Here is a 25,413-nt window from a genome sequence, read left to right as displayed (position 1 = left end):
TCTGACCTTTCATTGATATTCTACAGATGGTCTGTTTCATGAGATTTGATCTAATTTATTATGCTAGAGAACAGTGGTCATGCTGCTGACCTGTTGTGTGGTATATTTTGTGTGACTGTGCTGTAGACATCACAACAGAAATTCTGGTCGTGGTACATTTTAACCAGGTGTGGTGTCCTGGAAGATGGCATCTCTTTATTTTCACTCATTGCACCACAAAGATTGTTTTACCTTCCTTATCTTTAAACCCTTAATGTAAAGTGGCCACTGATTGTTCGAGTGTGGTAAATATGCAGGAATTACGGAGGGATACCAGTAATGCTAAACTCGTGTACTTTTTTTTTTTTTTTTATGTTGGAGGTGAAATTTTCAAAGGCATCAAAGTCCCATTTCCAGAAGGCAAACAGGGAGTTAGTAGCCAGTCCTGTTGCCTTTCACTGATACTTAGGCCAGTTCTACACTTTGAAGGCTTTGCTGGTGTAGCTACCTCAGCTATACTGGCAAAGTGCAGCTAGTGAGAACATGGTTATACCAATGACATTTCGTGCTTTGCCAGCATAGCTTATTCCAGACTCCTTGAGTGAAATACAGTGTTCTAGCAAAACCGCACTTTTGCTAATGTAACTACATCTGTGCTGGAAAATGCCCCTAGTTCAGGTATGCCAGTCACAAATCACACCCTTATGCCAGCAACAATCTGTAGTATAGACCTGGCCTCAGGCTCCTAAATGCTTACATCACTTTTAAAAACGGGACTTATGTTCCTAAATCACTTGAAAATTTTACTCTATGTTCCTAAACTTTCATAACTGAAAAGCAGACTGCAGCGTAGAGTGATGTGAAATAAGAAAATCCCTTAAAGTGACAGTGGGGAAATGTCTTGCTTTAAGGATGATCCCACAGCAAGCCAGCATTTATTGGAAGGCACGTTCTTCTGAAGGGCCCCTTCTCTTATCAGTGAACGCAGTGTGGGAGAACAGTGTCCCATGGACACTACTTGCCACACACTCGTATATTTGTACATGCCAAGTGGTGAGGAAGCTTTCTTGCTAATTATGCCTCAGCCTGTAGCTTGGGAGAACCATCTCTACAGAAGAGAGTTCAGACTCTGTGGCTCATTCAGCCCTTTGCCTTCCAGCCAAGACCCGCATTCATGGTGGTGTGTGTTTTTGTGAGCTGCCTTGCTACTCGTATAGTATATGGGCATCTGTCTCCTGAACTAAGCTCCTCAGCTCTTTTCACTTAAGCCATAGGATGTCAAATGAAAGCTCCTTTTGGCCCATGCTAACTCAAGTCAAAGTTGAGCTGGCGTGAGTTGGCTTCACCAGAGCACTGTAGCGCAGACCATCTGCTTAGTTCAGGGGTAGGCAACCTATGGCACGTGTGCCGAAGGCGGCACGCGAGCTGATTTTCAGCGGCACTCACACTGCCCGGGTCCTGGCCACCGGTCCGGGGGGGCTCTACATTTTGATTTAATTTTAAATTAAGCTTCTTAAGCATTTTTAAAACCTTATTTACTTTACATACAACAATAGTTTAGTTATATATTATAGACTTATAGAAAAAGACCTTCTAAAAACATTAAAATGTTTTACTGGCACGCAAAACTTTAAATTAGAGTGAATAAATGAAGACTCGGCACAGCACTTCTGAAAGGTTGCCAACCCCTGGCTTAGTTCTTTCTTCCAAGGAAGCTCATTGTTAGTAAAGGGAACACCAAGCAGGAATGCATCACTTATAAATTACTAGTATCAGAAACAGCGACAGTTTTAATAGGAGGCAGAACAACTATAAAAGCTCAGACAGAAATAGTGTGTTAATTTCAACACAAGATGACCACAAGCTGCTCTCTGATGGAGGCAGAAAAATAACTCAACGGCCTGTCCTGCTATTCAAGTGCAGTGAGGCGATTTCCTTTCAGGCTTGATAACGGTTACTTTCCCTGACTTGTCATCCTGGATGGGGTGGGTGGGAGGTCCCCATGTGCATTCTGACCTTGGACAGATCCAGAGTCTACTTTTTCCAATTCCCAGTCTTCCAAGGCTGGAAACCTGAGCTACTGGAATCCTTCAGGAATGATTTGCATGAATGAGATGCTGCTGCTGCTGCACCTCAGAGCAGCAAACAATTCGTGCCACTAAGGAGCAGCACCAATGTACAGTAGCTAGCTCATGGCAAAACTGTCTCAAGTGCCAAGGAGATTGGGGGCATTGTAATGTTCAAATCCCCTGCACACCCTAGGTCATGATCTATTCCAATGGGCTTATTGTGGATAAAGGTATTTGGACTCGGTCTTTCAAAGATGCCTAGGGGATTCAGATGCCAAGTTCCCATTTAATTTAAACAGGTGCTGGGGGTCCAAATGCAGCTTTGAAAGTCTTCAGAGGTGGATCCAAGGCACGAAAAGGGTCCGGGAGGATTTATTTTTCTTGGGCATTGTTCTGCTGCTACCATCAGACAAAGTGATGATTCTAATCTTTGTTCCTTGGGCAGCTGGATTGTCTCTTCTCTGGTCACTTGGGTACAACCTTTTGTGTGTTTGGTCATGAAGTGGAGTGTCTGAAATGCTACTGGAGAGGGTGGGCTGTCTCAACACCCAATGTAACCTGAATTCCTGCTTGTGACTCCTGTGCATTTGAGGTTGAGGTGAGCCTAGGGCTGAATAACTGGTCCTACGGCTTTGGGCTAGTGTAAGCTTGGCAGAGATGGTTTAGGGCTCTGACTTCGCCTGTCCCTTCTGCATGCCGGCCAGCATGACATCTGGAAATACTTGATCCAAATGTCATTGTAGAAATATCCCTGCCTCCATAAAATGCACTAGAGTTTAACGTTACAACACTGAAATACATGCCTATGTTTCTGGAGTCCTGAGTCTCCTTTAAGTGCTGTGACTTAATCAATATCCCATGGAAAAGGCCTGGCAGCGTATTTAGCAAGGTGTTAGGTGCTCTTGTTGCAGGGCTTTTTTCATTGTGCATTAGCTACGGGCTCAGATGGAATCCCGGTTCCAGGCTGAGCTGCTGGTTCCAGGACTATAAAGCAGCAGCTGGTGTCTTCACAGCCAACACTGTAAAATGGCAATTGTGGGAAAACCTCTCTGCCTCAGTGGCAATTGACCGCCCCAAGGGCAGCACTGGGGGAGTCTTGTCTCAGGGACAGAAAAACACTTTTGTATGTGCTGAGGGGGGACCGAAACATGAGTGCGTGGCAGAGTCAAGGCCCTCCCTGCATGCAGCCATTAGAGATCATGCAGCGGTGATAACCCTAGAGTCCTGGCCAATTAGGCAAAGATATTCTGCCTCCCTATATGTCCAGTCCCCACTCCTGCTGTTCCAGCTGGGGATAGGAGTCTGGTCTGGAGCTGCTGTGCTGGGCGCTAGGAAAGAAAGCAGCTGCTTCCTTCTGCCCCAGTGTTGGTCAAAGGGATTGCGCTCTGTGGACATGCAGTACCTGATCCTTTTTCTGTTTAAGCTACTTGCCGTGGTGGGATAACTAGTCCTGTTGCCTGTAAAAACCAGATTAGTGCCTTGGGTTCCTTCTGTGGAGCTGGCTACATGTGGTTCGCTGTGAATGGCTTGCCAGCATCGCTGGGGGTGAGTCCACAGTGACCTGACTGCCCCCTGCCTATTCTGGCATGCAGGGCCTCTGATTTAACTCGTGCACTCCTCCTTACGGGGCCCATGGCACTTGAAGGTGCATAGCCAGGCCAGTCTGTGGGCAAGGCTGTGTATGTCTCAAGCTGGTTGGAGTGCAGCTGGAACGGACGTCTGTCTGCCAAACGAATCCTGATCAACAGTGACCAGTGCTAAAGGAGAGGCTGCAAACTCTGGAGGGTTTAGGGATCTGGGACAGCTTTCCTGGGGCCGTTGGTGTTCTGGATGGAGTCTTTAGAGGCTATGGGATTCAGGAGCCAGAATTTCCTGACTTCCCTCCCCAAAGCGGGTCCCCCCAGCCACCTTGAGTGAATCCGTTCAGGCAGGATCCTCATTCGCTAGGGCCCCTTTACACCGCTCTGACAGGCTGCTGGGGCTTCACTGCACTTTCAGAGCCCTTTGCGCTGTCAGCGGTATTCCCAACCTCAAGTGTTCACAAACCATGAGCCCAGCCCTTCTTAAAATTCTGCGATTGCACTGGGCAGCTGTCCATATTCCAACCACCGTTGTAGCTACCCTGGTGCGCACCCCTGCTGGGAGCTAGGGTAAACTGTGCCAGTAATTGCAGCATAGTGGCGCTCTGCCTGTCTGCACTAGCGGCTGAAATCTGGGCTAATCCCAGCATGGGCAAGGTCTGTATCTTTGTGCCTTCAACTGGCCCCTAAATGAGGGATGGCTTAGGAGACTGTGCCATGAGGAAATGTGGAGCATGGGTGACGTAATAGACTATGAATCTATGTACTTGCCATGAGCTTCAGTTGCAAATCGATGCTCCTAAGGGGTGTACCTGCAGCATTTAAACAGTGGGAACATCTGACCCAGGGTCACTAGAGAGGCCAGTCCAGATGTGAACTAGTGCAGTGTGGGATAGCGATGGGAGGACTCACTGAAGTAGTGTGGTGAAATTGGCATGAGGATGTATCCATGCAAACCTTCCAACAATAGGACACCTACTGAAATAGCAAAGTTGCTTCCAAAGTGGTTAACGATTCTGGTACAAGGCACAAGATAAACCACAAACAAGACAATTTGTGGATGGGCTCAGGGCAGCTTCTGCTGGAAAAAGCTAAGTACACTGGTGTATCTCCCATGTAGATGTGGCCTGAACACACACCCCCCTTCACATACCCCAGTGTTAGCATGCGCTAATCTGACTGTGACTAAAGTACCCTGGCTTTAGCTTGACTAGAGTGTTAGAAGCTGTTAATTAGATATGCCACTTCAGCTCCAATCTACCAGTGCCTCAGACTAAGCCATTGTTACAAAACAACTGTTCACAGGTGATTTCTCTGGCATAACTCAAAGTTTCACATCTGGGGGGAAGAACACCTTTGTCGCCAGTTTACTGTATCCACAAGGGCAGTCCTGGGGACCTGTGGGCAGAGAGGGCCTGTTGGCTAACTCCTTTCCCCCCAAATCTTACTGCTTTACAGCTAGCTTCTCTCTCTCCTCTGCTGCCTGCAGTTTAATGTACACTGCTGCTAGGGGTGAATAGCTGAAGTGGTGACAGGTAGGTCAGGTGACAAAGAAGTTGCTAATTTTACACTTTGTAAAATGGACAAAAATAGACAAACTTGGTAAGTGATTGCTGAGTTAATGATTTCTCTGTGTGTGTGTGTTTTCCAAGTGGAAAGTGAAAGGTACTTTCCCTGTTGTGTGTGGTTTGTATGGGGTGGGGAAATGAATTAAGGTCCCACTGTCCCCCAACAGATCTTGGTTCATAACAGGAGGGGGAGAGATTTGTAGGGAGCTGGTACTGAAAGGGAAATGTGGTCATTTTAGGGACCTTTTTAAAGATGAGTTACAAACTAGGGATTTAAAAATGGGCTTTGTGCCTTTTTTAGCTGCTTTAGGGTGGAGAAGGAAGGCTGGAAGAAGGGTTTGTGTTTTTGCTTTGCATGGGTGCTGTGTTTTTTATTTTTTTGTTTGTTTATATATATCTATCTATATAGATAGCTCTATATTGATATCTATATCTATATATCCTTAGAAATTCAGGTCCCATCTAGATGGGAAGACTATGGTGGTGAGAATTAGTTAAAGGAGACCATTGCAAGAGCCACGCATGGAAATTGAGCAATGAGGAGAGGAAAGGATTTGTTGGCTTGCTTCAGAAGTATTTTAGTGCATATTTAACTTCAATGACTTATCAACACATTGGAGAAAGGAACTCTTTGCTAAGATTTAACACTGCTGGCCTTCAGTTAGTGTGAGAGCTCATAACATACATCTTCTGAAACCCACAACAAACCCCCCAGTGAGCCAAGCAGTATGGTCTAACAGAGAGAGCCCTAAACTGTGACTCAGGAGACTAGAGTGCCTCTGCCACACTCTCTGTTTCCACATCTGTAAAATGGGGATAATGAAACTGATCTTCTTTTGTAAACTGCTTTTGAGATCTACTGACTAAATGTGCTGTCAGAGCTAGGTGATGTTTTCTTTATCAGTCCTGATATTTTAAAGATTAAAAACCAAACAGGAAAAGAAAAACACTTTAAAGCCAATCACTCTTTCAGACTTCTTTCCTCCCACATAAAGAAGGAAAAAAGGTACAATCCCAATTTAAAAGAGGGTGAAAAAAATCCTTGCCAGACTCCTGTCAGAGGGATGCCATCTGGGCTGATAGGTGACCATGGACTAGCTGCATGGTTTGCTGACAATTCAGGCAGGGAAGAGGGTAATAATTGCTGCGAACAGCTTCTCAGTAGGAACCTGCACCTTATTTAAATGAGCAAAGAGCATTTCAGGGTGTTACTCTGCTTGATTCAAAGGAGCTATTGTAACTAACAGCGACGCTCTTTCTGGGTCTAAAAGTGGTTGAAGAAGCAACTACAAGCCTGTGTGAAGCCAAGCAAAGCCAATATTTATGAGAGTGTTTTAGAGTGACTGGGGCGGTATATTTTACCCAGATGGTCACTCAGTGTCACACTGGGATCAGGCCTGGAGCTTAGTTTTGATAGCCCCATGAATAACTAGGCAGTTCTTTTTTTCTTTCTGTTTGACCTCATGGAGATGAAGGGAGTAACACCTGCTCACCACAGAAAACATTACAAGGATAAGGGCCAGGTTGTAATCACTGCTTCCCCGAGAGGAACTTCACCAACTTCTGTGAAGTCACTCTGGATTTACAACAGTGTGACAGATCCGGAACTGCCTGGCTCCAGGCCTCTGCCCATCCTGTAATTATGTGGGATTGGAACTACCAGGAAAAGTTAACATACAATCTCCATACATCAGAACTCCTCTGCGACTGTTCATTTGTGGAGTTTTGAGAGCTAGGCTGCATGCAACGCAGAAATTCAGGGAGTCTTAGGATGGGAAGAGGAGCTCTGATTGGAGATCAGATACTAGGGTGATCTTGGATCAATTACCAGCTCAGTCCCATACAATTCTGTGGCATTCTCAATCATCTCCAAATTATTGTTTTCTTCTAACACTTTGTGCTATGACTGTGCCAGGTGACCCCAGTGGAGACAGGGTCCCATTGCGTCTGATGCGGATGCAAACCCGCAGTAAGAGTCCCTGCCCCAAAGATCTTAGAATCGAAACAGGCCAAGGGTGAGAGGGAAGACAGTGGCCCAGAGAGGGGAAGTGTCTCACCCAAGGTCACCCAGCAGCTCAGTGGCAGAGCTGGAGAGAGAGCCCAGCTCCCCTGTGTTCCAGTCCATGCCTGGTGTCACAGAGTGTGGGTTAGTCCGGCCCTGCACCCCTCTTCCTGGGACCCACAGTGACTCTCAGCCAGCCAGTAAAACAGAAGGTTTATTGGACAACAGGAACACAGGTTACAGCAGAGCTTGCAGGCACAGTCAGGACCCCTCCATCGAGTCCTTCTGGGCTTTCAGGGTGCTTGGATCCTAGCTAGGATACCCTGAATTCCGCCCACACAGCCCCAAACCCAAACTCAAAACTGCTTCCCTCCTGCCACTCCCTTCCTTTGTCCTCTTTCCCGGGCAAAGGTGTTGACCTTTCCCCTCCCTTATCTAGCTCAGGTTTTACAGGCTCCGGTATCGTCCATCCCCTAAAGTCTTCCCCTGCTCTCCCATTCCCCACACAGACAGCCCCTACTCCATCACACGTGGCCCACTGCACAAGAGGTCCACTGGGCTTGTTTGATCCTAGTCAGGAGTCACGGCTGGCATCCAGGCAGTTAGAAGGGGGTGAGGTTTCCAAGTGGGTGCAGCACTCTGGCTGTTTGGAAAGCTCCAGGTGAGTAGCCCTTCTCAGCTGGAATCAGCAGCTGTGCATCCGCCGACCTAAATTCCGACTGCAGTTGGACTGCATGTGGTATTCATGGTATTCAAATGGTAACTTCCCCACAGTGGGGATAACGATCCTTCCTTTACCTAGCTTTGGAAGGGACTTATCGATCCCTGCGTGGCACGAGGGGTCATTATTGCTACTTAATCAGTTGCAGGTGTTGGTAAGCAGCAGCTGCATTTTGTTCCACAAGTGGCTTCATTTCAGCAGTGGGTGAGCGGTCACTGAGGAGAGCGCAAGCTGGTGGAGAGTTTTGTGCTACTGTGAGATGAAAAGCACCATTTCAACGTGTGCACTACTCCAGCCTGTGACTCTTACACGTCATTTGAAAATAAGAGTTTTCAGTGGCATTTGGTGCCTAATTCCCTTGGGCTCCTGATGGAAATCACAGTCTAAAACAGCTGGCATTACTGGAGAGGGAAAGGGTGGGTGGGTCTGTCTCTGAAAAGCTTCCTGGCTTGTGGCCGTGTAAAGATCCTGTAGGGCAGACACTGGAGTGGCAGCTCCCTGCATGCAGGGCTGAGACAGCACAGGGTAACACAGATGGGCGGGGGGTTTATCTCTGAACAGGTTTGTTGATGTAACGGATACCCGAATGCTTATGTCTTGCCATTTGGTACGTGAGCTTCTTTCCGAGGAGAACAGTTTTATGTTACATTCAACAGCTTTTCTGATTTCACAGGTCTGATTTCACAGGTTTTCTTAGACCCTTTAAATGAAGTAATTTATTTTTAGTAAGTGAAATCTAGGGCCAGCTCTTGGGCTGATGGAAGCCAACGGTCCTTCTCTGCTCTATGCCAGCCCTGGCCCTGCCCCTGCTCCTCTTGGTCCTGTGGCTGCCAGCTTTGAATGGGTTGCATGCCTAGCAGCTGCCATTGAATAAAGGGTTATCAGATGTTGCTTGCACAGTCACCGCATGTTCCAATTAGAGAGCGAACATAGACTCTGTGCGCCGCAATCAGGAAAGTGCCACCTCTGCTCCCATCTGCTCTGTGGGTACACTCAGTCCTATCAGCAACTGCATCCACGCAAACATGTTCTTGCCCCCTTAGCCCTGGAGAAATCACTCAAGCTTTGGGAGTGGGCAGTGAATTGGATTCTCTTCTGTATCATGAGTCACCGACTTGTCAGCTCATTTCCAGTGGCAGATGCTTGATCCCTGGTGCTGTAAGGAGCAGCAGGAGCACTGCTTTAATGTTCCCATCCGAGGAGGTGTCTGACTTGTGTGAGCTGGTCTGGCTTGGACTTGCTGAGAGAGAACAAAGGGGGGCTGCATGGGTTTGGTTGGTTTTTTGGTTCGTTTTCAGCTAGTCGTGCCCTTTAGAACTGTGTGAGCGCTGGATCAGTGCTGCTTTCAGAAGAGCCTATTGCTCTGGGATTAGCTTAAATGAAAACATCATCGTTAGGGAGCAGTACATTTTTCTGGCTGTTTTGCTGCCATTTGCCGCAACAAACCCTGCCCCGCTGCCTCCTTTGACCCAGGCCCTCTCCCCTCAACTGGCTTTAATGGAAGCACGTCCATGAGAATGTTTCTTGGAGTAAGTTCCCTTAATGTTTTGTAGCTTGGTCCTTGGCTTGGTCGTACTGGATCCATTGAAAGAAAGGATCCCTTCTCCCCTTGTAGGACGCTCTGGTCTAAAGATGCACAGTGGTCTGTGGCACATAACGTATCACTCCGAGTTGGGATGCCCTAAGATTTCAAAGGCTTTGCAAGGTGTCTGTCTTTCTCTTCTCCTGCAGAACCTGGTTCCAACATTACATGGTCCCATGCTGCATGTCAGATAGCCAGGGAGAGTGCTACCATGTTCATGCACTTCCCTTCTTTATGGTCCTTCTGGGTTTAGCTTGGTGTGCTGGCCTGACCTGAGCAAGATGGCTACGAAAGCAAAACTGCCTGTTTGTAGCCATTAGCACTTGGCTTGGTTATGGGTTTTTTGTAGAAGGGCTACTGATTGCAGAAAGCTGCCAGTCACCTAAGTCTGGAGGCTGCAGAGAATGGAGGAGGCACTAATGTGGGACACTCTGTTAACATGTAGCCGTGCTGCCATTTGGGAAGGAATTATTTCTGCCTTTAGGAGAAGGGGAGAGTCCTCCTGTGCTGGGCACTCTCAGGCCAGTCGGGTGTTGGAATGGCTTTCGAGGTTGGAGTGACTGACACAGTGGCTGTGGTGTTGTTTACGTTATAGTATTGCATACAAGCTCCATCCCTGACTGGCCCCAGGTGCTGCAATCCCAGGCTTCTTGTTCGGCTCCCGTTCTGTCTCTCTGCCACAGACAGAAGAGAGGGGCAGAATGAAATGCCTTGCTGCAGCCAAGCAGAGCTCCTGCTCTGACAAACTGCCTGCTGGCTGTAGGCCGGTGTCTTGGATGAGAATGATGGTGGAGCAGCCCGACTTCCATATGATCTCAGACCTTTCAGAGTCCCTCCCTGTGTAGCCAGCAGCCTGAGTGAGGGCAGGCACATGCTTAACGTGAGAAGGCGTTTGCTGGGGGCCTGCATCAAGGAAATACTGCCTCACTTTCTGAGCCATTGAGCGCTGCCTAGAGCAGGAGGAGCTCTGTTTCAGGTTTTGATTGGATGCTGGCTCCTGGTTTGAGACTTTTAAACAAACTGCGTAGTGTGCAAATCACTCAGTGCACTTGTGCTGAATTCTGTGGGTTGCACGACACAAGGAATGGGGGACCAGTTCTGGTTTCCATTGCCCTTCACTGCTAGGCAGCTGGCTCTGAAGTGGGCCAGGGGGACAGAGGCTAAAAGCTGTTGTCTCTGCTCTGTGTCTGGTGTGAAATGCGTGCCACAGGTTCCCGCCACGTTACAAAAAAGTCACAGCTGGCCTCTTGTTGGCTGACCCAGCAAAGAGGCCAGGGCTTGGTTGGATGGAAGAGTGAGGAACCCTATTCTCTCTCCTTGCCAGACAGGCGGAAGGTGGCCCATAGGGACAGGGTTGAGACATGGTCACCAGCGTGGGGAAATCTCATACCACTGCTAGCTGCTGCATCGGCCCTGCAGATTCTAATCTGTTGTACACAGGTTCTTCTCCCCCTGCCTCACTGTAGTATCTGAGCCCGCTCTGGTGGTGCTTGTTTCTCCCCTGCCCCAGGGGAGAGGTGTGTGCTGGGGAGCCTCTGGTTCTGGAGTCTTGTATGGTATACACACACAGATGGTGCTGTCTGCCGAAGGCAGGTCAAAGAAATGTGCTTGCTACTTGACGCCGAAGGGAGGAGGTTTGGGATGCTCATTAGTTCTTGCAGACATTCATTCCACAGTCTCAGGCCGGCCCTGGAGCAAGTTCTATCTCCTGCCCAGGTGGGCGTCATGGAGAGTGCTTTTGTGCCAGAGGAGTGGAACTGGTGACCGCAGTCCTCACCCTGCAGCTAAATGAAGGACTTCATCCTCCCAGCTCTTTCTCCAACTCTGAATTCAGACCAGCCGAAAGAGCCGATCAATGTGCCCCCGTCTCCCCTTTGTCCCAGCCCCTGCTTTCTCGTCAAGGATATTCCCTGTTACCATGGATTTCGTACCGGGCAGTTCTTTAGCCAGGCCTGCCTCCTTCGGTCAGCCTTTGAGGGCTTCTGGCCTGCACTGACAAGTTAGGGGGAGGAGGGGTACATTCAAGGCCTTTCGTGCTGCAGGCAAGGGCATAGGAAGCCCCAAACGTAGAGCGGTAAGAACAGGCTGCTCCCCTCTGAGTATGGGGCTGAGGTTAACAAACCCTCATGAGCGTAGGGTGAATTGTTTACATTGTACAGATGGGGAGCTCAGCTTGGGTGGGTACAAGGAGCCCCCCAAATCCATATTGATTTCAACAGGAGCTAGGGTTTTCCCTGTCTGGAAACCTGCCCACTTGCTGTGGAACCTCAGTGTGGGGTTAGGTGTCGAGCTTTGCTACACCGGTCTGAAATGTGGGACCCCAAGTGATTTGCCCATGGTCCTCACTGAACCCGTCAGGGGCAGAGCTAGAATAGAACCCAGGAGTCCTGACCCCTCAGTCCTGCGTTCGAACCGTCAGAGAGTTTAAGGCCAGAAGGGACCAGAAGATCATGAAGTCTGACCTTCTGGACATCGCAGGCCACCAGCCCCCCTGTGCTAAATCCAACAGCCAGATTGACTCCAAAGTATTCCAGCCTCCAGGAGACGGGAAGACGATGTGTACTGTTGACAGAGAGGGACAGGAAGCACCCCAGGAGTCGTGCGGTGATAGCCTTACCAAGTGCAGAAGTCCATGTGCTGTCAAACAGCTGCTTGGAGATTAGAAGGTGCCTATGCCCTTGGCTCAGGTGCCGGGGCTGCCAGCACTGGGTTAGGCTCGATTAAAAACGGGCCTGCAACGAGAAGAAGCTAAAAGCTTTCTTGAATCTGGGCCCAATGCAGTGTAGGTGGCAACAAGGGCTGCTTGTGCTAACTCCGAGCTAGAGATCTTGCCTATGTCCCCACGGCTAACTCCCTTGCCGAATGTTATCAGTCACAGCAACCTGGCTGCCTGACATCGAGTGTCCTGTGTCCTGGAGCATACTAGCTGTCAGAGCCCTGGCTCCTGGCTCCAGTCCGCTCCACTTTCCAATAATGCTCCACGCATGCTTTCCGGGAGGCTCTCATTCCAAGGAGGAATTTCTCCTGCCCACCCCCAAATGCCTGATGCAGCAGAGATACCGAGAGATGCAGCCGCCCTGCAAGGACAATGGCTCTTGTTCCCTTCTCACCTCCCAGGCGTGAGCTCACACGTGGATGTGGTGTTTGGAGAGAGTGAACAAGCTTAATGGAGGCCAAGGAATTTTAGCTCAAGGGCTCTTAAAAAAATCATTAAAAATATATACTATCGAAGGCAAATAAAAGCCCCCTTTGCCCCTGCACGGTGGTTTCCAGCACATTGAGCTTCCTGGTGCTGGGTTTCATTATAACTGCAAGAAGGGAAAATAAAGAGAGCCAGCTGTCCCACACTCACTTCATGTCTGCGTGGCGGGATCACCGTGCGCTGCGTGCCAGGAACATTCTTATGGACGTCGTGGGACTGAATGGGCTTCCTGTTGGAGAAGTCGCCCGGGCAGGGAGGAGCTAGGAGCGAGTTGTTTGGTCAGGTTGTGTAGTGACCTCTGCGGCGAGAAGGGGCTGCTGGGGTGGATGTGCATGCACCCTGGATTACCGCAGTGTCGCGGGGGATAGGGACCGATTGTGAGAATTCTCAGCGACATTCGTAGTGGTTGTGGACTGGGATCCTGTTATGGGAGAGCAGGGAGTTCCGTTTGGAGGGTTTGCATAAGCGAGCCGGAGCTCTGTGTGTGTGTGTGTGATGCTGCCAGGATTTTAACTGGGTCACTCTGGGGCCGGGCTTCCCACCCTAGAAGGTTACAAAAGGGTGTTGGGGGAACACAACTCCTCCCCCCCACCTCTATTGCTCAAAGCAAGGGAGCTCCTGGCTGGATGCGGCAGTGTTACCAGTTGCAAATGTTCAGGAGTCAGGCCCCCAAAATCACAGAATTTTAAATACTGTATGAAACAATTTTCTGGTCCATTTTGGGGGCTTTTTTTTTTTTTCCAAGTCTTCAGGTCATGCTTGAGTTGTGTTGGTTTTATTTCCCAATTGTATTGCCAAAAACCGGGTCTAGACACTTACTTTTCTTCTGTGTAATGAAAGCTGAAATAGTCGCATAAGCATCGGGCTTTAAGAAAACTTCCCCTATTGCACCATTCCCCAGAAAGACAATGAGTTGGCAGCCGTGGGGGGTGGGGAATGGCTCAGCTTGGACAGGAGCGAGACCCATTGCCCGGGAGGACTCGCTGTGTGCCAGGAAGCTGAAAGCTGCGCTGTGCTGCACTGGCTTTGCCAGGCTGCGGCAGCATCCAAACAGCTGGTGAGAGCCTATGCGGATGGTGCTGCCTACTCCTCCTAGTGCCCGCAACATGCTACGTGCTGCACAGACAGAAGGGAGGCCTAGGCTGCGAGCTCTCCCCATCAGGAGACCACACAGGCAAGAAGAGGTGGTGCAAGAGGCCGGAGAACTGGCCTCTGTTTGATGCCATAATACGTTTGTAAGTGTTCCCAGCTTCCTCTCACTGCTGGGAGCTAGTTCCTTGCAAGTGCCTGTCACAAGTAGGTCTTGGGGAGGAATTTCAGTGCTGACGGAGGTGTTGCCTTGTTGCCCATCCCAAGAGGGTGCCCTGTGTGGGGAGGAAGCAGATGCAGAGGCAGTTATGGGAGATGGAGACAGGCTGGCATCGTTGGCCAAGCCAGGTGGATTTGCTAATGAGAGGCCCCATCCCAGATCCAATCTGGATCCAAATCTGCCCCAAGTTCTGAAGCGTTTGTACTGTCTCCAGGAGCCTGGCACATTCTCTACCTATCCTGCTGCCCGGTGCCATACGAGCGTCCTGTGGCCGAACCCTCCGGGCTCAGCCCCAAGCACGTTGGCTGCTCTAGGCCAGTGCTGCTGCGCCTGTGTGTTAACTCCACCAGGACATTCTTTATTTACTCTTGCAAGGCAATTACAAACGGCTGTTTCAGCAGCTCCCCTCTCCTCGGGCGCCAGAGCATTGCCTGGCCCTCTCTAACTGAGGTGTGTGCTCTGCTCAGGAAGGAGATCTGGCTGCAGCAACTTTGTTCGAAATTCCATTTGATTTAAGCTCATCTCCCCTTCTCGGCTGGCACCGAGCCCCAGCCTCGTCCCTTGCTGTGGGAGGCTCCATTGACACTGAGCCAGGTCCAGCATGGGCCTTTTGGCGAGGGGCTCTGTTCGCTTGTCCTGGTCCCTGAGGGTGCTGGGGCTGGGCTGGAAGTGGAGTCGAATAGAAGCTCAGCAAGTGCGTCAGGCCCCTAAACCTGCCTTGGGAAAACATCCGAAAGGCAAACACTGCTGATGGGCTGGCTGGGCAGAGGCACCTGCGGCTGTTTACCTTCCCGTTGGGGGAGAGGCATTGCTGAGCGTAACCTGCCCAGCTCTTCGGTGTTTCCCGTGCAGGAGAGGGGCTGGAAACCCACTGGGAGTTGGGAGAGGCCAATACCGGAGTGAGGGCCAGGGTTCTGGGGGAAGAATGTGGGGCTGAGAACTTCAGCATTAGGGGGCTGGAATCACTGAGCCCATCCGAGATATTGGGTCTTATAGAGACTAGCTGCGCACAACATGCTCGCTGTGGGGTCCCAGGAGGGATGACATCTTTCCTGGGGGATGCGTGGGATGACCTTACTGTTACACAGAAAGGACCGCGTTGCAGCCACCCTACACTTTGTTATGGGCTGAGGCCCCACAGACTGCAGGTCCCAGTGTGCAGTGCAGCGGGGCCCATCGAAGCGTGGTGTATGCCAGGGCCAATAGTTGCCATGGGCTGCCCACAGCTGCAGGTCCTATCTGGCAGTGCACCGCTTGTTAGCACCTCTGTGCAGCTGTGCTGGTCATGAGTGGGACCCGTCTCCTGCTGTGGACTGCATGGCCCCTCCCCAGCTGGCTGTCAAGTGGATTTTAGGGGTTGGGAATGCTGCCCCCTCTGTAGCTACTCTCATCCAAGGGCTTTGGAGCACTCAGGTTAATCCTTGCCAGCTCCCTGGGGTTCTGCTGGAGTGTCTTCCTATTTTGCAGAGGTAGAAATGAGACCTCGTCCAGTGACTTCCCCAGTGGCACCCTGTGAGCTGGACTGGGAATGGTACCTGACCCCCCCACCAGCCCTATGCTCTAGCCACTAGGCCATGCAGCCTGACTTGGGAGCTCTCTTCTCCATTCAGAATGCGTAGCTCAAATTCTCATGCTGCCAGACTGGCTCCCTGCCTTCACAGGCTCCTGGGTAGACTCAAATGCTACTTGCCCCAGGTGGCGGGGATGTTGGGGGCTGGCAGCTGAATCCTGCCCCAGGGGCTTGCAAGTGGAGCATTGGATTCCCTTTTGCAAATGCGCAGAGCTGTCAGGAGTCCCTTGGCCTTGCCCCTGGTGTTGTGCAAACACTCTAAAGGCTTGATGGCAGTGTTTACGCGGACCTGTTTAACGAGGCTCCTCGCCTTGTTTTGAGATGTCATTTGAGCCGATCCTTGATGGCACAGAAGCAGGTTGCCATGTTACTCAGGAGACGTTGCCCTAGGCCAGAAAACCCTAGAACAGACAGTGTGCCATGCAACAAGGCCTGAATGATCTCTCTAGCCAGCACCTCCCAGCGCACCACCACTGTGCCCCTGTGACTTGCAGCCTCTTCTGGGGTTGCTGATTCTTCTTCACTTCCAAAGGACACAACTTGGCCTAGTGCACTGGGCAGGCAACGCCAAGAGCTCCTGAGTTCTAGTGCCAGTGCTGCCACTGTGGGCCTTGGGCATCTCACTTAACCTCTGTGTAAAACAGGGAGGGGCTGAGCCCCCCCAAGCCTGTGGGGCGTTTGCTCCATGTAGGCTGTTCTTACAGGAGAAGCTGAGAAGTGGGGCTTTGTGGGACTGGAAGAAAAAGAGACCTGCAGTGACTTACAAACCTTTGCTGACGACAGTCGTTGCTGTCAGTAATACTGCAGCCCTTCTATAGCCCCTCTCCTGTCCCAAGGATCCCAAAGCTGTGACGAACTGGGAAAGTTCTTAATGTTTTCTCTGAAAACTGTGTTGGTGCCTCAGTGTACCCTAGGCAGTTCTTAAGTATCTGGCAGAGCAAAGGGCCAGTGCACCTAAATGCCTGACACTCTGTCTCCTAGCAACTGATGGCCTGGGCCCCTCCTCTGCAAAGGTGCCAGCTGAAGGTGTTGGAGACAAAGGGATCAGGTGACCTCCTGGCCCGGGAAAGGGGCTGAGGAGAGAGGAGGGGCTGGGAGGGGTTGTTAGTCTGGAGCTGGTTGAGGGCAGACGTGAGGGTCTGGCTCACTGCCCCCCAGAATGGACCTGGCTGAGGGGTCCGGTTCGCTGTATCTACAAGCTCTGTTTTAGACCCTGTTCCTGTCATCGAATAAACCTCTGTTTTACTGGCTGGCTAAGAGTCACGTCTGACTGCAAAGTGGGGGTGCAGAACCCGGTGGCTTCCCCAGGACCCCACTGAGGCGGGCTCACTGTGGGAAGTGCACGGAGGGGCAGAGGATGCTGAATGCTGCAAGGAGAGACCCAGGAGGTGAAGACGTGTGAGCTTCTTGCCCTGAACAAGTCTGCTCCAAGGGAGAGGAGGCTCCCCAAAGTCCTGCCTGGCTTGGTGGGGAGCAGTTCCAGAGCATCGCCCGGTGACTCCGTGACAACTGGTGGCAGCAGCGGGACGTACTGCACCCTATGAATGGCACAACGCTCTGCTGAAACGCAGCTAGCTCCGTGTGTGCACGCGCCCAAGGAGATATTACATCTGCACACAGGCTTTCCCTCTCCCCATCTTTCTTGTTGGAGGCAGCGCCCAGAGCAACGGATCTCTGATCCTGGCTGGGGTTACTGCAATAATAAAACCAGTATTGTTTTAGTGGTACCTTTAATATCCGTGCAGAACAGATGGGGCCTCTTCTGATTTTTAGCCGGCGCAACAACAAAGTGACGCACCCTGCCAATGGCTGGGGTAGTGCGCCACACGAGGGCATGTGCTGTGGGACACGGAGAGTCATATGGGGTCCTCCCTGTCTGTTTTACTCTGGTGGCTCTGAGGCTGGGCTAAGATCACTCAGCGGAGTCCTTTCCGAGACCAGAGCGCGTTTTCTGAGCTGGGTAATGCACATCTGTCATCCAGGCCCTTGCAGGCTCCTGGTGGGCGGCTGGGAGCTCGGAGTGGAGAACAATGTCCTGAAGTCACCCCTGTGGGGCTGCTGCTGTGGCCCTGGGGTGCAGGGAGTGGCAATAAGTGAGGGGGTGTCACTGGAAAGCCATGTAGGCTACGGCACAGATAGGCCAATGGGACAAGCTAAGGAAACCTGGTTGAACTCGCCTCTCTGTTTCACCAGCACCCACAGTGAGATCTTAGTGTGGGGTTTCTAGCAAATGGTGGCATGCTGCACAGCCAGCAAGCGTTGTGCATGCACAAGCAACCCCTCTGCGCAGAGGCTTTGGCAGTGCTCGTGGTAACACAGGGCCTGGCGTGCGAGCAGCATTGTGTGGCAAAGTCACACATCCCACATTCTGGGGTAAGCAAGTTCTAAGGGGGCTTATCCGGGGATTCCTTCCTCCCTCCCCCTGCCCAGTGTGGATAGAGGAACTCTTCCTCCAGCCCTCTGGAGCGGGCGTCATCCAAGTGCTATAGCGGTTTCTAGTGAAGGGGAGCCTTTGTTGTCAGCTGCTTCAAGGGGTGGCATGTCAGACTGAGCAGCCCTCTGCTGCTGGGAACTGCTACACCTGCCCAGATAAAGCAGCAACTGAGCTTCAGAACAGCCTAAAGGAAAATGCCCAGCGCTAACTGCTCTAGGGGAGAGCACGTCTCGCCTGTCATGTGTGATGTCAAAGCAGCGAAATTGCTCACTGAGTTTACAGCGGCTGAAGGGAATGTGCTCCGTGGTGCTACCCAGCTCTGTGACTGATGACACTCTTCCCTGTGGTTGAGTACAGACCTTCCCAAGTGATCTGCAGACCTGTGCGGGGAGGACTCGGCTTATCTGCAGCCCCCTCGCACTGCAAACAGGATCTTTCTTTCACATTGCACCCTGGGCACCAGACTCCCTCTGGTGGGACCCAAATGATCTTTCCCCTGATCTGGCACACAGAGTGGCACTGGGATCAGGCTGCCACAGCTCCGGCTTCCTTGGCCCCCCGAGGTATTGCCTTGGCACAGCTGGACTTAGTCTTGGCTGGGAAAGCTAATTCCAAGCTCTGAATGTGCATAATTTACTTTGGGCCATTACTCCGCCCTCCTCCTCCAAGATTCTGTCATAACCACGTCCTTCCCCTAACAGAAAAGAAATAAAACTTCATGTAATGAACATTTATTTACGTGTGGGGCTGGCTTCCTCCCCCAGCCCCACCTCCCCCCCCGTAGGTCCCATCGTTGCCGTCTGGGCTGTGTTTTTTTGTGTGCCTGTGAGGTGTGTGCTAGCTAGTGGAGGGCTCTCACGTGCCTGGCTGTGTTTACAGAGCACAGAGGAGCTGAAGCCAGCTGCTAACATGCAGGGAAGTAGGTCTCTCTCCTCCATCCTAGCTTATACCTTTCCACCAAGATGTGTATCTCCTGCCTGCAGTTCTCCTTGGGCCTCAGTGACTGATTCATCCTCCCCTCATCCCCCCTAGCCTTGTGCTCTGCTGCCATGAGTAGATCCTACCAGCAAAGGCAGCCATCTCCAGAGCCATCGTGGCACTGGGTGCTTGCTCCAGACCCTCATGTCAGATGGGCTATATGGAGGAGAGGGGAGTTTGCAAAGAGAAGAGACCAGGTCGTTCAGGATGTAGGGATCTGGCCTCTGGGCAAGGAGCCCTGGGTTCCATTCCCAGCTCTGCACTGGCCTATTGGGTGATCCTGGGCAAGTCTGTGCCTCAGTTTCCCCACCTGCACTTCTCTAACTCAGGCGGTTGTGAGAATAAATACACAAGATTGTGGAGCACATTTTGCTGTACTGATGGAAAGCTATATAAGAGCTAGGTGTTTATTGTTGTGCTGGAAATTCTTTCTCTAAAGGAAGGCCTTGCAATGTTTCCTAAAGATGATCAGACTCTGGCTTCACCTGATCTTTTCTCAAAGATTGTTTCATAGTCAGATCCCCTATGTCAGTGTCCAACTCTCTCTCTAATCCTACTGTGCTCTTGGCTTCAGTGTCTTGTGGCAATGAATTCCACAGGCTGAGGGTGCAGTGTTTTGCTTTGATCAGTCCTGAATGAATGCACTACCTTTCAATGTCCTAGGTTACAAGCCATTCAGTACAGCCCTTTCCCCTGGGGTGCTGGCCCTCCTCTGCGCCAGGACAGGAGATGTCAAATGCACAGTGTGATGTTGTCTGAAGGCTTGGTCCGCTGCTAGCCATGCACAGCAACTGGGCAAAGATTCTGGGGGAAGAAATCTTTGAGGAGAGACGGTCTCCAGCCTGCAGGGTTCCGGATATGCACCTGCTCTTTGTGGGTAGTGAACAAAGAGGCCAGATCTATACTCAATCCAGCTCCCTGTGTGGAGGGGAGATGTTCCCCTCTCGGATGGGGAAGAAGCAGCACTAGCGGTTCTGTCGGAGGCAGGGTAGATGTTGGGGCTGCACGTTGCCAGCCCTTGGCTCTGATTCTGAGGCTCTGTGCGTCTCTAGCTTTCTCTCAGCCTTGCCTGATTCTGTGCAGTCTCGGTGGGGACAGACCTGTTCCAAAGCATGGAGCTGCTGTAAGCCCGAAGTGAGGTACAAACTAGTTAATGCTTTAGAAACTGGGCAATAGTGGCACAAACCTAATGGGTGGCCAGGCGAAACTAGCTGCAGAGGGCAGCCAGCCTAAGCAGCAGGGAAAGCCCCAGCGTGTCTGGCCATCTCTCTGCTCTAGTCTTCCTCTCCCTGCCCCAAAATAAAATCAATCTGAAGCTCAGGTCGCACTGTGTCTCCTGGCTACATGTAGCTGGTGTGTCTCTCTAATGGGGAATGCAATTCCTTTTTAAGGCAAGGAAGACCAGGGCAGACCCTGAGACTGAACTGCCTGTCTCTCCTGGCCTCTCATGCCCCATAGCCAAGGGCTAGGTAGGATGGGCTAGGGATTATTGCACTCCACAGAGAGCTGGGTGCTATTTCCGGCTCTGCTGTGTGACCCTTAATCTCTCCTATGACTCAGCTTCTTATCTGGAAAACAGATGATAACCCTTCCCTGCCTCCGGGGCCAGGAGCCTCAGCTGCAGGAATGAGTGTGAGATACTCAGTGACGACAGCGATAAGGGCTGTAAAAGTGTCCCAGGAGATCCCAGACCAGGGAATGGCCAGTGTCCCAGGGTTTGTTCTAGATTAGGGATTAAAGCACCAGTGCAAACCCAGCTCCCACCCACTGCGGTGCTCTGATGGTTTGGGAGCCTCTGGCTTTGGGGTATCTGCTGCATTCCAGTGCCCCTGGGGAAGCGGGGAGAGGCAGCTACTTATCGCTCTCTCTGCTGACAGGCAGCCTGTAAAGTGCGTTGAGGTGTGAAGGTGCCGGAGACCCGTGTGGTGATGTTCCTGCCCAGAAGATGGAGAACAACCTTGTGGGTCAGGACTCCTGGGTTCAATTCCCGTGTCTTTCTCTGACCTGCTGTATCACCTGGAGTGAGGGGGGTGAGCCCTCAGCAGTTTCTCTATGGCCAAGTGAAACCTGGGCTCCTCTGTAATTGTATTTAGCTGTACTAGTGACCTGTCCAGAGACTGGCATGAATCTGCCCCCTACCCCATCCGTCCAGTCTGTCTGATATTTGAGCACGACTCCGAATTCCTCCCACCTCCCGTAGGCAGCACAGCGAGGCCCCTTCCTCAGAGGATTGTAGTTCTCTCTTCAATGCTTTTAATCCAAACTTCACCCCACTCCCAAATGACAATGCTGCAGTAGGGCCTGACCACCTTTGCTGTCCCCCAGCGTCGCCAAGCCTGGGCTCCTCTGGTCCCCAGCATGCCTGAGGGAAAGCAGGATGCTTTGCCAACCCAGGTGCTCCAGATTTGTGGATCTCCACACCAGGAGGGTGGGAAACTCACATGCGTTAGTGACAGCTGAGATTCTGGCCTCCTCCCATGACTCCAGGAACAGGGGCTTCAAGAGAAACCCAAAATATTGTGAGACTTGTGATAGGCTCGTGCAAGCTGGCCATGCCAAGCAGCACCTGTGGTGCTGCAGGAGCTCATTTTTGCTAGGTTGGGTAGATTCTCCCTTTGGGCCGTGTGAGGGGTTTGCAGCTGAGCTAGCTCGTGAGAGGCTGTGCATGAGGGTGCCGCACTGTGGGGTTACGAGGAGGGCTGGACATGGGGGGCTGGGAAGTCAGAGTGTATGTAGGGACTCACATGTTTAAGGAGGGCTCCAGAAAGCCTTCGGGAGCCACGCTGGGTTGGATTGATTTATTACAGTCTCTTGTACGGCATAGTAGCTGGGCCTGTTGTGCCTACATTGAGACACACACAATTCCCACCTGTGTCCCCCTCTGGGCTCCACAGTTCTCAGTGGGGGATGTGGGCAGCAGGCGGGGACGCTCCAGGCAGGCGTGTGTTTTAGGAGACCTGGTTCAGGTCAAATAATGTGGCCTGGGAAGTTTCTGCTCATCACCCTGGGCTTTTTGTTTGCACCACTCATTGTGCAGGCTCAGCTAGGACCCACAGCAGACCTGCCTTAGTACTTCTGACCTGATTTAAACCAGGCTGCATGTTGGGATTCTCTCCAGAAACCCTGCTCTTGTTGGGCTCCCATGCAGTACACATCTGACCAGCTGCTGGGGGGTGAGGTTCCCAGCTCTCTGTGTAGGGAGTGTGTCAGGCAGCCCTGAACCTGGTTGCTGTCTGTGTGCTGGGTCCTCCTCGAGAAAGGAGAACGGGGATCCCGGCCGATGTTGTGCGAAAGTGACTGGGCTTGTCCTCCTGTCTTGTGGCAAACCAATTAGTCGACATGGACTTGCTAATGGGTTACAGACTCTGGCGGCTGGAGGGTTGACTCACTGGAGAAGCTTGTCAGGCACAGGCTGTGGCCAGGGCGCGGATTGATTCCTTCTTCTAGCTCTTGTTGCTGTATCCCGGAGTCCCCCTTCCAGTGCAGGCCTTCTAAGGAGATGTTGGCTTCCCTCGGGCTAACAGCTAGGGGCCGGGGTGGGAGAAGATGAGTAATGTGGCTTTGTGGCCTGCACTCCCTAAACTTTGCTGCCTTCTCTCATGCACGCACACTGGGGATTCTTGCTCTGCACCGGGACGCAGGCCCAATGCTGATGCGGAGCAGCCTGAAGGAAAGAGCGAGTGAGTCTTTCTCCCCTGGGAGCGCTGAGGGGGCGGGAGAGACATGGCGAGGGCAGATGTGGAACTTGGGGTGGGTGGGGAGATCTCACTGCAATCTGGAAGGCGGCTGAGATGAATGGAAAGTGTGAGATCATTGCCTGAACGACTCTGGAACGCAGTTAAACCCTGTCCCCAAACTCTGCCACCCTCTGACTGTGTCCCGGCCGGCTTGGCACATGGCCAGCGCTGTATTCGGTAGGTAATAGTGCCTTTATGTTTGTAAACGCACACCCTGCCTGCAGGTGCTAAAAATAACGCCAAGGAGCGCAGCCTGCCCCAGTGCGGTGTCTGCCACTCAGGGTGGAGCAGGACGTGCTCTGTGTGGGTCAGGAGGGTCAGCTCAGGGGCTGGAGGCACTGGGTTGGGTGTGGGGTCTGATGCCAAGGGGTTTGGGAAAAGCTGTCCCAGTGACTGGTGCGTGGGTGGGATCTAGGCCAGTACCGTGGTGGGGCTGTGTGTGCGTGTGGGGAGGGGAGGGGTGGGGAAGGAGGGTGTCCCTGCCTGATGCCATGGCTTGGCTGGGTGGGGGACTCGGCCAGGTGCTGTGGGGTTGTGTGCATAGGGGAGATGCGGGCTGGTGCTGTGGGAGTGGGGGAGATTTGGCTTGGTGCCCCTGCTCAGAGTCCTGTGCTAAGTGCGTACATTTGCCATGACCACAGCCCATTAGCAATGCTCTGCAGGGTGGGGTTGTCACGGAGTCACTGGCGATGCTCTGGAACTGCTCCCCACAAGCCAATCAGGACTTTGGGGAGCCTCCTCTCCCTTGGAGCAGACTTGTTCAGGGCAAGACGCTCACACGTCTTCACCTCCTGGGTCTCTCCTTGGAGCATTCAGCATCCTCTGCCCCTCCAGGCGCTTCCCACAGCGAGCCCGCCCCAGCGGGGTCCTGGGAAAGCCACAGGGTCCTGCACCCCCACTTTACAGTCAGACGTGACTCTCAGCCAGCCAGTAAAACAGAGGTTTATTTGATGACAGGAACAGGGTCTAAAACAGAGCTTGTAGGTACAGAGAACCGGACCCCTCGCCCGGGTCCATTCTGGGGGGCAGTGAGCCAGACCCCCACGTCTGCACTTCCCTCCTCATCCCCAGCCAGCTCCAGACTAACAACCCCCTCCCCTCCTCTCTGCTCAGCCCCTTTCCCGGGCCAGGAGGTCACCTACCTCTTTGTCTCCAACACTTTCAGCTGGCACCTTTGCAGAGGAGGGGCCCAGGCCATCAGTTACTAGGAGACAGAGTGCCAGGTTTTTAGGTGCACTGGCCCCTTTCTCTGCAGCAATCACACACCCATATTCCACCACCTAGATACTTAAGAACTGTATAGGGGACACTGAGGCACCAACACAGTATTCAGAGCAAACATTAAGAACATTCCCAGTCGTCACATCTCTCCCCCCTTCGAGACTGAACTGAACCAGATCACTCCAGCCAGTGACCTGGGGAAGTTCGAACCCACCAATGTTCCCATGGATGCTCCAGCATCTCTCCCATTCCTTGATGTGAGTTACACCAGGACAGTCCAGTCTCACGCCCTCCCTTTGCTTGAGTGTGCTTGATGGCACTTGCAGGCCGCATGTGGGAAGGTTTATGCGGCCTGTACCCTTTGCCACCCCAATACCCCTGGGGTTTAAACTGGGATAGGGTCTTCTCCCAGCACCCTGGTTTACCATTTGGGCTCTCTTGGTTGAGAGCCTCCATCTTGGCCTTGGCCAGCTCTGGGCTTGGGCAGCCACTCCCACCTTGTGGCCCAGATACAACACCTCTGCCGTCCCCACCTTACACTTTCCAGCTTTTACCGTCAGTCCCACCTCCTTGAGGCAGCCCAGCCCCCTCTTCACCTGGGACACCTGTTCCTCCCAGGTCTGGCTAAAGATGCACATGTTATCTGTGTTTGTCAAGGCCAAGTTCTCCATCGCCCTCTGCTTGTCTAGAATCTCCCCAGGCCTAGGCATGGGGTCGGCATCGGACACTGTGATGGCTTTAAGCTTCCGATAGCCCCCCACAAAACCAGATCATCCTGTCTCCCTTGGGGATCAGCCCCACGGGTGAGGCCCATGGGCTGTAAAACAGCTATATCACATCTAAAGCCAGCATGTCCCTGACCTCTCTCTCCAGGTTCTGGGCTGCTTTCCCAGTGACTCTGAACGGGGAACACCTGAGGGGGAGATTGGCTCCCATCTCAGGGAAGAGATCCACCAGGGGGTCTTCCCCCTTCTCCTCCCAATCCTCCCTCTTCAGGTCCAGGGGTCCCCTCACTCTCCTCCCATACAGCAGCTCGAAAGGGAAGAGCCCTGTGGATTCCTGAGGCACCACCAGCTGCCTCCCGATTCCCCCCAGTTCTACTTCCCCTTGGGGAGCCCATTCCCGGTACAGGTATCCCTTCTTCCGCAGGACTCTGTCCCTGCAGCCTTCCCCAAAGGGGTTTGCAGGATTGTGGCCAGCAAGTTCCCTCAGCTTCTCCAAGGAAGGATCCCTCTGCAGCTCGGTCTGGGATTCAGCTGCTGGGGCAGGGAGTGGGACCCGGTCCCTCTCGCTGGCTGGGCCTGGGGTCATAGCCCCCCTGAGCCCTGTCCCTGGTAGCTCCATCCCTGCTGTGTAATCACTTCCCAGCAGCATGTCTGGACCAGGCAAACCTGTTTGGCAGCTGATCTGCCCTGCCCTGCCTGGGTGTCCCCCCACTCAGCTGGGGTCTCAGCTCCCCCC

The 25,413-nt window shown here is 52.3% G+C and overlaps 1 protein-coding gene across 6 annotated transcripts in view; it reads left to right on the top strand.

Moving 5' to 3' along the window:
* Positions 1–25,413, top strand: part of LOC115646399 (G protein-coupled receptor kinase 5-like) — a 70,775-nt gene that overhangs the window by 2,232 nt on the left and 43,130 nt on the right. Inside the window, exon 1 of one of the 6 annotated variants that reach the window (XM_030552166.1) lies at positions 22,561–22,674. The exons of 2 other annotated variants lie outside the window; for them this stretch is intronic. In XM_030552166.1, coding sequence (XP_030408026.1) covers positions 22,641–22,674 — 34 coding nt within the window. In that variant the 5' untranslated portion in view covers positions 22,561–22,640. Of the gene's footprint in view, positions 1–22,560; positions 22,675–22,813; positions 22,909–25,413 lie in introns of those variants that run through there. 3 more of the 6 variants (XR_003999006.1, XM_030552168.1, XM_030552171.1) reach the window with 3 other exon arrangements.

This window comes from Gopherus evgoodei, chromosome 2, assembly GCF_007399415.2.
Source record: "Gopherus evgoodei ecotype Sinaloan lineage chromosome 2, rGopEvg1_v1.p, whole genome shotgun sequence".
Classification (NCBI taxonomy): domain Eukaryota; kingdom Metazoa; phylum Chordata; order Testudines; family Testudinidae; genus Gopherus; species Gopherus evgoodei.
Note: the sequence above shows the minus strand (reverse complement) of the source record. Positions and strands in the feature narration are given on the sequence as shown.